Raw genomic sequence first — 10,742 nt, 5'->3', positions numbered from 1 at the left:
ATTCTGGCTGGGTTTCCCCAGCCACTCTGGCCGGCTTCCAGCAAAATATTAAAATACAATAATTCATCAAATATTAAGAGCTTCCCTAAACAGGGCTGCCTTCAAATGTCTTCTAAAAGTCAGATAGCTATTTCTTTGACATCTGGTGGGGGGGCGTTCCATAGGGCAGGCGCCACTACCGAGAAGGCCCTCTGGCTGGTTCCCTGTAACCTCACTTCCCGCAATGAGGGAACCGCCAGAAGGCCCTCGGAGCGGGACCTCAGTGTCCGGGCTGGACGATGGGGGTGGAAATGCTCCTTCAGGTATACTGGGCCGAGGCTGTGTAGGGCTTTAAAGGTCAGCACCAACACTTTGAATTGTGCTCGGAAACATGCTGGGAAGGAGAAGGAGAAGAAGAAGGAGAGGAAGAGGAAGAAGAAGAGGAAGAAGTTCTGAGTCCTTCGCCTCAGTGTGATACTTACTGATGCAAAACAAGACTTATGAGGAATGGCTGAAGAAGTTGGGTATATTTAGCCTGGAAAAGAGGAGGCTGAGAAGAGATATGATAGCCATCTTCAAATCATCTGAAAGTATTGTCACATGGAAGATGGAGCAAGCTTGTTTTCTCTGCTCTGGAGGGTAAGACCCAAACCAATAGCTTCAAGTTGCAGAAAAGGAGATTCCGACTATAGACATACCAAAAAACTTTCTCGCAGTAAGAGCTGTTCGATAGTGGAACAGTCTCCCTTGGGAGTTTGTGGACTCTCCTTTAAAGCAGAGGTTGGATGGCCACCTGTCATGGATGCTTTAGGATTCCTGCATTGCAGGGGGTGGGACTAGATGACCCTTGGTTTTCTTCCAACTCTTAAGATTCTATGATTCCATGATTCAAGGGCATTCTTGATAGAAACACCCTGGTTGGTTTCAAGAGGGTGGCCGAACACTTATTTCTTACTTCCGAGTTATTTACTTCTTCCTACTTATTTGCCAGTGAACCTGCATAGGATTGCACTTTAAAAATTTTAACAGATACAAGCTTCTTAAAAAGGGAGCAGAGTGTTCACCCTTATGAAGGAAACTCTGAGGAAAGGGGGGTTTCCAAGGAAGCCTGAGGTTCTTGCCACCGCATAAAAAGCACTGCCCTCCTCAGTTTCTGCCTTTCCAGCCTCTTCTAAGCCCGGATGTTAAATTAATGTTAATCACATGAAGAAGGCTGCTAATTAGTGGGGTGGAAAACTTTAAAAAGGGAGCCTCTGCCTAGCCCAGCCAGGCAGTGCAAGAGCCAGAGCGACAGGATAAGGCAAAAGATGAAGGTCGTGTTTTTGGTCAGCTGTGCAACCCTCCTCCTCCTCCCATCAGGTAAGTGGAAGTTAACTGGCGGGCCTCACCCAATCCTATACCCTCTTACTTCTGAGTAGCAGCAGGGGAGAAATTCGACTCCATTCACATTTAAAAGTGGCTCTACCTTAATCCACACCTCCCAAAAATAATTTGTAAACCAAATCAAAACCACCCTTCAAAATCCGTGCCTTTCTGAATTTTGCAATGATGATGATGATGATGATGATGATGATGATAATAATAATAATAATAATAATAATAATATTTATACCCCACCCATCTGGCCGGGTTTCCCCCACCACTCTGGGCGGCTTCCAACAAAGATTTAAAAAACTTCCCTGAATAGGGCTGCCTTCAGATGTCTTCTAAATGTCAGGTAGTTGTTTATCTCTTTGACATCTGATGGGAGGGCGTTCCACAGGGTTCCCTGTAACCTCGCTTCTCGCAGGGAGGGAACTGCCAGAAGGCCCTCAGCTCTGGACCTCAGTGTCCGGGCTGAACGATAGGGGTGGAGACGCTCCTTCCGGTATACTGGACCGAGGCTGTTTAGGGCTTTAAAGGTCAGCACCAACACTTTGAATTGTGCTCGGAAATGTACTGGGAGCCAATGTAGGTCTTTTAGGAACAGTGTTATATGGTCTCGGCGGCCGCCCCCAGTCACCAGTCTAGCTGCACTTTTCCAGCACAGTAATATGTTCAAAAATGAACATTATCTGGGGGAGGGGGGGATTTGCTTTAAAATGCATATATTTGTGAAAATAGCATGCAAAGATGCATTGTGTTAGGAAAAGGGACTCACGAAAATGTGTACATTGGGCAAAAATTCATACACGGATGCGTTCATTAGGATAAATTTGCTCTGAGATGCAGATGGATTTTCATGGAAATCACAAAGCGACATCGAGACCTGGGGAACTTAAAGCATAGAAGGATGGAGAAATGGGGGTAAACTGAAATTGCCCTTCCCTGATTCCGAGCAAACAAGTGTGGGATTGTACTGTGAGCAACTAATTTTGAGCAGAGGTCCAGGTACACCGTGGGATTTTAGGATAGCTGGACGCATGGGCGTACCCAGGATCAAAACTGGGGTGGGGGGCAAGAGAGGGGAAGAGAGAGGGAAGGAAGGAGGGAGGGAGGGAAGAGAAAGAAGGGAGGAAGGGAGGGAAGGGAAGGGAAGGGAAGGGAAGGGAAGGGAAGAGAAGAGAAGAGAAGAGAAGAGAAGAGAAGAGAAGAGAAGAGAAGAGAAGAGAAGAGAAGAGAAGAGAAGAGAAGAGAAGAGAAGAGAAGAGAAGAGAAGAGGAGTTTTGGATTTGATATCCCGCTTTATCACTACCCGAAGGAGTCTCAAAACGGCTAACAATCTCCTTTCCCTTCCTCCCCCACAACAAACACTCTGTGAGGTGAGTGGGGCTGAGAGACTTCAGAGAAGTGTGACTAGCCCAAGGTCACCCAGCAGCTGCATGTGGAGGAGCGGAGACGCGAACCCGGTTCCCCAGATTATGAGTCTACAGCTCTTAACCACTACACCACACTGGTTCTCACAGGAAGGAAGGAAGGAAGGAAGGAAGGAAGGAAGGAAGGAAGGAAGGAAGGAAGGTAGGAAGGAAGGAAGGAAGGAAGGGAGGGAGGGAGGGAGGGAGGGAGGGAGGGAGGGAGGGAGGGGGGAGAGAGAGAAGGGAGGGAGGGAGAAAAAAGAAAGAAAGAGGGGGGAAGGATGGATGGATGGAAGGAAGGATGGAGCTCCCGTCTGCCCCCCCCCAGCTCAGGCTGCTCCCCACCCTCCCACGTTCCTGTCGCTGGCTGCAGCCGTGGAGGGGGGAAAAACAGCCTGATTTCCATAACCCGCAGCAACTTTCCCCCTTCAGTTTTCGGAGGGAAGAAGTGTGGGTTATGGTCCGTAAGATACGGCTTTAAAAATTTGGTTCGGGGGGGGGCAGCTGCCCCCACGCCCCTCACTGGGTACGCCCATGGCTGGATGCAAATATAAAGAAAATACTTGGGAATGCATTCCTGACAACATATGGATGGATTGATGTTTCAGGCTGATTGAGTTGAAAAAGAATTATTCTCTTTACGCTTGGCTAGCTGATGACTTTTGTGATGGTTCCCCGATTGCTTCACTGAATGTTCATGTGTTGTGGATTGTATATAATTTCTGTTGTCTACTGGTTTCGCTCTTAGGTTTGCTGTAACATTGTGTATAAGTGTATATGAACAAGTTTTTATTGATTCTTTGCCTGGTTTTTCTTTAAAAAATATGGAAAGTCTTGATAAACTGTTCTCTGTAAATATATATATATATATATATATATATATATATATATATATATAATTGTTTATTTCATACTGTTTCAGCTCCTCTGGTGTTAACCGGAGCCTTACAGGCAGGAATGTGGTCAGTAAAGTTTTCCCAGGCGTGAAGCTAAAGGGATGGGATGAGTTTAAACGGTGCCAAGAGCAGAGCTGGAACAGAGTGGAAAAGCAGGAAGCCTAGCAGAGAGATATATGTGGGGATGAGGAATGCCTGATCAGCATTTGGGATCACGGAGGGCTGTGATTGAAACTGTGGACCTCGTCAGCCATAAGGCAAACACAGTGCAAAAATAACAACTCTTTGCACACTATGCCATCAACATACAGGGGTTTTACACTGTAAGAAAGAGGGCAGATCCTTGCCCCAAGGAGCTTACAATCAAGTTGGCACAAGGGAGGCCATAACAGGAGAAAAGGGGCAGAGCCATAGCTCAGAGACAGAAAACCTGCCTTTCATGCAGAAGGCCAGACCCTCCAAGTGTCCCGATTTTCTAGGGACAGCCCTGGATTTACAGTAGCCATCTGGGTTTCTGATTTGATCCCGGAATGTCCCGCTTTTCCTTCGGACGTCCTGATTTTCATCAGAGAAATGTTGGAGAATATAGAGTTACGCAACCCCCGAGCCAAGAAGATAAGTAACAATACAACTTTCAGGTGACATCTGAAGGCAGCCCTGCATAGGGAAGATTTTTTGTAAGGTTTAATGTTTCATTATTTTGATATATGTTGGAAGCCACCCAGAGTGGCTGGGGCAACCCAGTCAGATGGGCAGGGCAATAATAATAATAATAATAATAATAATAATAATAATAATAATAATAATAATAATTTCGACGAGATGGTTGGACAGTGTTCTCGAAGCTACGAACATGAGTTTGACCAAACTACGGGAGGCAGTGGAAGACAGGAGTGCCTGGCGTGCTATGGTCCATGGGGTCACGAAGAGTCGGACACGACTAAACGACTAAACAACAACAACAACAACAATAATAATAATAATAATACAGTGGTACCTCAGTTGTCAAACATAATCCGTTCCGGAAGACAGTCCGACTTCTGAAATGTTCGACAACCAAGGTGCAAAGGGCAGCCGGCAAAGTCAATGGGGAATCATAGAATCATAGACTCATAGAATCATAGAATCATAGAGTTGGAAGAGACCACAAGGGCCATCCAGTCCAACCCCCTGCCAAGCAGGAAACACCATCAAAGCATTCTTGACATATGCCTGCCAAGCCTCTGCTTAAAGACCTCCAAAGAAGGAGACTCCACCACACTCCTTGGTAGCAAATTCCACTGCCAAACAGCTCTTACTGTCAGGAAGTTCTTCCTAATGTTGAGGTGGAATCTTCTTTCTTGAAGTTTGAATCCATTGCTCCGTGTCTGCTTCTCTGGACACGGAAAATGGGGGAAATGGGGGAAAAACGCAGAGGAAGCCATTCGACTTTCATAAAGCGTTCAAAAATGGAAGCAGTTACTTCCGGGTTTTCAGCATTCGAAAACTGAAATGTTCGGCTTCTGAGAAGCTCAAAGACCGAGGTACCACTGTAATGGAATAGGATGTCCCTATTTTCATCGGGGAAATGTTGGAGAGTATGGTAGGTCCCAAGTTCTACGGTATCCTCAAAGCAAGACTACAGCGTGAAACAGGTGAATTGCAATTAATCAAGAAGTTCTGAATCAAAATAATGGGTGTTTATCCAATGCAGGGTGTCCGTTTCCGTCGCCACTGCTTTGTGAATGATGATTGCTGCAATTGCGTTTGCGTTTTAAATGTAATTCTCACAGTCTGCTTTCCTGCATTTCCATTTCCTTCCAGCCTCACTGCTACCCGTTTTCTCTCTCTCTCATGTGTATGTAATACATACCTGCCAATCAGGGCTGTCTTTAGCAGATGCAGCGCTGGGGCGCAAATATCCGCCCAACGACCCCAAACTACCATGGATAGTGTTGGGGTGGCTGTAGCTGTGCACTGCCAGCTATCGGAGGGGGGGGCAACTCTCCCCCATGCCGCTGCAGGAGAGCGATCCCCGCAGAGGCTTGGGAGTGAAGTTGCGCCCCTCCCAAGCCTCCTTGGGAGGAGAGCGATCCCCGCAGAGGCTTGGGAGGGAAGCCGCACGCACGCCAGCCTTATTGTTGGTGGGGTACAGCTTCCATTCTAAGCCTCTCTGGGGATCGCCTCCCAAGCCTCTGCGGGGATCGCTCTACTCCCAAGGAGGCTCAGAAGGCAAGCTGCATGCCCGCCAGCCATATGGTTGGCAGGGCGGAGCTGGCAGTTGTGCAGGGAAAGGGGAGGCCACCAGCAAAGCCGCGCAGCTCCTCCACTTGCTGCAGCGCGCCTGAGAGGCTGGCGCCCTGGTGCAACACACCACTAAGCCCTATGGGAAAGACGGCTCTGCTGCCAATTTAGGAATTCCACACAGCTGATGAAGCGGACCCCGATGCACGCCACAATAAATGCGTTCGTCCTCAAGATGCCACAAGATAATCGGGTAGCACCCTCAGCAATGCATTGCAGGGCCATGGGGGCCCCTTGGCCCAGGATTGTTGGCATGAGAATTTAAGGGTGTCTCCTATACACGTCCCTCTTGTTTGCCTATAAAATGTGAGCTGGGGGTATAGGATTTCAGCTGATGCACTTTCTCCCAATGCCGCAACGCCATCCCGATGGGAGAAGCAGCACAGTCTTAACTTCTCTCTCTAACATGCAACTATACAAGGCGCTGACCTATAATCTGGCAATCCTCCACATGGAAAAGGAAAAGTCACATGCAGAACTAAGAGGGGGAAATGCTTTGGGAGAAGAGGGAAGGACTTGGGGTCCCCACCCAGGACACACCAAAGTTGAAGGCTGCTGGGTTGTGATCCTTCTGCAATAAGGCTCTTTTCATTGAAACAAAATTTTAAAAATCCTTCCAGTAGGACCTTAGAGACCAACTAAGTTAGCCATTGGAATGAGCTTTTGTGTGCATGCACACTTCTTCAGATACATTTTCACTGTTATCAAAATAAGATGTTCTGGAATAAAGCAACAGCTGTCCAGCATAATAAGGGAGTTCCATTACAGAGAGAAGCATCTGGCGGAGCTGGAGGAGGAGGAGGAAGAGGAGGAGGAGACCTGCTTGCCCACAAGGAAGTTAATCATATCCTGAGCTTAATGGGATTTGGAGGAAAATGTTTCCCCCTTGTGGAAGTAAGGAGGACTAACAGCAGCTGTGTTGTGGTAACCTGGTTACTGCTGTCATGAATAGTCGAACTATGCTCGTGTTGCATGCATTTAATTGAATCGTCATAAACTGTTCCATGTGGGTCAATATCCAAAGTGGTACTCGAAGTAAACCTATTGAAAGCAATGTCCTTAAGTCACTTAAGTGAAGGCGGTGAAGGTCCTGTGTGAGTGTCTGGAGGCGGTTGGAGGTTGAATCCTGACAAGACAGAAGTACTGTTTGTGGGGGAAAGGAGGCGGGCAGGTGTGGGGGACTCTCTGGTCCTGAATGGGGTAACTGTGCCCCTGAAGGACCAGGTGCGCAGCCTGGGGGTCATTTTGGACTCACAGCTGTCCATGGAGGCGCAGGTTAATTCTGTATCCAGGGCAGCTGTCTACCAGCTCCATCTGGTACGCAGGCTGAGACCCTACCTGCTTGCAGACTGTCTTGCCAGAGTGGTGCATGCTCTGGTTATCTCCCGCTTGGACTACTGCAATGCGCTCTACGTGGGGCTACCTTTGAAGGTGACCCGGAAACTACAACTAACCCAGAATGCGGCAGCTAGACTGGTGACTGGGAGTGGCCGCCGAGACCACATGACACCAGTCCTAAGAGACCTACATTGACTCCCAGTACGTTTCCGAGCACAATTCAAAGTGTTGGTGTTGACCTTTAAAGCCCGAAACGACCTCGGTCCAGTATACCTGAAGGAGCGTCTCCACCTCCATCGTTCTGCCCGGACACTGAGGTCCAGCACCGAGGGCCTTCTGGTGGTTCCCTCGTTGTGAGAAGCCAAGTTGCAGGGAACTAGGCAGAGGGCCTTCTCGGTGGTGGCGCCTGCCCTGTGGAACGCCCTCCCAACAGATGTCAAAGAGGAAAATAACTACCAGACTTTTAGAGGACATCTGAAGGCAGCCCTGTTTAGGAAGGCTTTTAATGTTTAATCGATTATTTTATTTTTCTGTTGGAAGCTGCCCAGAGTGGCTGGGAAAACCCAGCCAGATGGGCGAGGTATAAATGATTATTATTATTGTTGTTATTATTATTATTATTAACTCCACCGACTTCTCTGTGTACGGCTGATGCCACCTATCACCCACCATAGCTGGAAAACCCATTCAAATGGTGCGTCTCATTATGTGGGGTGGGGTTAACCTGGGCACATCCCCCCAAAACATATTTTATTCAAGTTGGCACCCCTGAAAAAGTGAGTTCTTATAGATATTTTTATTAAATTTTCTGTTTTACAATTTAGAATACTCACTTAAGCATCCTTAAAATATCAATGACTTTTCTTCTTCTCTTTCCATGGTTCGTTTTGCATATTATAAATCCCTGCATATTTTACAAAAACTAAACCATTCAATATTCCATTATTGCATCCATCAAAACTTATTTATACTGTTGGCTTTATCTTAATGCTGCCAACATTTTCAGGTGTACACAATCCCCCCCCCCCGTATATTCAATGAACATTTTCCAATCTTTTCTAAACATACGTTCTTCTTGTTCTCTAATTCTTTATGTTAAGTCTGCAAGCTGCGCATATTCCGTCAGCTTAAGTTGTCATTCTTCTTTAGTTGGGACCTCGCTCATTTTCCATTTTGGGGCTCACAAAACACAGGCCACAGTAGTAGCATATAAACTTATGCCAACTTTTGCCCAGCTGAGACTGATGGGAACTGTAGTCCAAAATACATGGAAGCTCGAACCCATGACCCTGAGATTAAGAATTCCATGCTCAACTGACTGATCTATCCATGTTTCATTGAATTGTGAAATTTCTTTGTGATAACTTCATAAGAAGCAGTTCAAAAATGAAACAGTTTTTTTTTTTTTAGAATTATTGGCTACCATTTTTCTACGCCTGGAATATTTGGCCTCTGGATATCTGGATACTGTTGGACTCCAATTTCCATCAGCCCCAGGCAGCTTGGGCAATGGGCAGGAGTGACAGGAGTTGTAGTCCAACACCTGCAGGTGGCAAGAAGTTGCCCACCCCTGGTCCGCACCCCTGTGCCAACTAAGAGCTATGGTTTTCAGTACTTTGTGCCTTAAGGCCACCACTGTTCTTTGCTTTCAGGATCCGCCTTGCGATGCTACACCTGCCTGTTCCCTACCATCTCCCCGCTGGACTGCCTGAAGTTCCCCACACCATGTGGCCCGTCTCAGAGATGCCTCATGTCCGTCATCAGAGGGCACAGAGGTTCTGCTGCCAGATTTGCTTTTGCCAATAGTTTTGATGTTTTGATCCTTCTTTTGTCAAGGCCAGAGAAAGAAAGCCTGGGAATGTGGGAGGAAAAAGAGGAGGGAATGTTTTCAGAGACGGACAGGGAGCAGCCCTGAACTTCTGAAGCTACCACTCCCTCTAGTACAGCCTTTCTCAACCTTGGGTCCCCAGATGTTGTTGGACTACAACTCCTATCATCCCTGACCACTGATCCTGCTAGCTAGGGGTGATGGGAGTTGTAGTCCAACAACATCTGGGGACCCAAAGTTGAGAAAGACTGCTCTAGTAGCAAACTCAAAATAATTAGTGCTAATAGAAATGGGGAGACAAAAACAGGCCCAGTAAGAAACAAAGGGGAAAGCACCAACATGCTCTGGGGGAACCTGGATTTTATTTTGCTTTATTATTTCTTAGATTTATGTACCACCTTTGCAGGAAGTGGTTTGTCCACTGTGCTTGTCCATTACGCTCAGGAGTACAATCGTACTTTGGATCCTGAACACCTTGTATCCTGAACACCTTGCGCCAGAAGTGGTTCAGTCTTGCTGGTCACATGACCCGGAAAGCTGTCTGTGGACAAACACTGGCTCCCTTGGCCTGAAAAGCGAGATGAGCGCCACAACTCTATAGTCGCCTTTGACTGGATTTAACCATCCAGGGGTCCTTTACCCTTTTCTTTACTGTTAGTAACAATTCCTGTTTGCAGTTGGTATACTCCTGCTGCGGCAAACGAGGGAAAGCAGCACACAACGTTATCATGGGGGAGAGAGAGGGGCAGCTTCCTTTTCCTCACTTTTAATGAACTGGAAACTTTGCATGCAGAATGTTCCAGGTTCAAATCCCTGGCCTCTCCAGGTTAGGGTTGGGAATGTCCCTGTGTGAATCCCCGGAGAGTCGCTGCCAGTCAGTGTAGACAATATTGAGCAAGATGGACCCAAGGATCTGACTCGGTATAACTCAGCTTCCTGAGTTGGCATGTTCCCCTCCTCATGCAACGTGGCCCAGACCATGGACCGCTTGAAAATTTAGGAGATTCCTGGTGGAAAACGCAGAGTAATTTTTCTGCAATTGTAATGTACCGGAGGGCTTTGAATCGTAATTTTATAGACTCCCCATAGAGCAACTGAACGCTCACAGGCCACAGCTGGGAAACCCGTGATTTCAGGCGTTCACTTTTCATGTCTATGAAAAGGAAGAAATGGGCACATGTGGGATTCCCCCTGATCATTCTGTTCACCCTCATCTCTGATCTATTTTCCTCAGGTGCCTTGGAACTGGTTATCTACGAGAAGACCTGTGGGGATCCTTCGATGTGTGGGGCCCATGGCACCCGACCCATTCTGGGAACCAATTTCACCTTTTATTCTTCCTGCTGTGACACTGACCTGTGCAACTCAGCAGCCAGGGGGCTGAGCCTTTTCTGGGGGCAAGCCGCACTGATCCCCCTGTCAGTCATCCTGGTCCACCTCCAGTGAGAGCCACCCCCCAAAGCAGCCATGCCCCAGGGTGTGAGACGACTCAGGACCAGCCACCACATATCGCTGCTTGCTCTCGGCCCCTGAGAACCAAAATGCTCTGGAAGAAGTCTAAATAACAACTTTCCTGGTTTCCTGTCGCTTTTTCCATCTCTTTCTTTGGGTTATCTTCTTAACTGCAATTTGTGCATGGAAATT

General features: G+C 47.4%; 1 protein-coding gene across 1 annotated transcript; it reads left to right on the top strand.

The window, feature by feature from the left end:
• The first annotated feature begins 1,190 nt into the window (after nucleotides 1-1,190).
• On the top strand, nucleotides 1,191-10,673 carry LOC132591682 (uncharacterized). Its single transcript, XM_060271154.2, has 3 exons — nucleotides 1,191-1,338; nucleotides 8,923-9,045; nucleotides 10,333-10,673. The coding sequence occupies exons 1-3, from the start codon at nucleotides 1,287-1,289 to the stop codon at nucleotides 10,542-10,544; spliced, it is 387 nt and encodes a 128-aa protein (XP_060127137.2). The 5' UTR covers nucleotides 1,191-1,286; the 3' UTR covers nucleotides 10,545-10,673.
• Nucleotides 10,674-10,742: the final 69 nt, after the last annotated feature.

Source organism: Zootoca vivipara, chromosome 2, assembly GCF_965207765.1.
Source record: "Zootoca vivipara chromosome 2, rZooViv2.hap1.1, whole genome shotgun sequence".
Classification (NCBI taxonomy): domain Eukaryota; kingdom Metazoa; phylum Chordata; class Lepidosauria; order Squamata; family Lacertidae; genus Zootoca; species Zootoca vivipara.
The sequence above is the reverse complement of the archived record's forward strand: the minus strand, read 5'-3'. Positions and strand labels throughout refer to the sequence as shown.

Excerpts from the sequence above, each read along its gene's own strand:
- LOC132591682 (XM_060271154.2), top strand. The coding sequence starts at position 1,287 with ATGAAGGTCGTGTTTTTGGTCAGCTGTGCAACCCTCCTCCTCCTCCCA. Across the intron at positions 1,339-8,922 it reads CCTCCTCCTCCTCCCATCAG|GATCCGCCTTGCGATGCTAC; the intron begins GTAAGTGGAAGT and ends CTTTGCTTTCAG. Across the intron at positions 9,046-10,332 it reads CGTCATCAGAGGGCACAGAG|GTGCCTTGGAACTGGTTATC; the intron begins GTTCTGCTGCCA and ends TATTTTCCTCAG.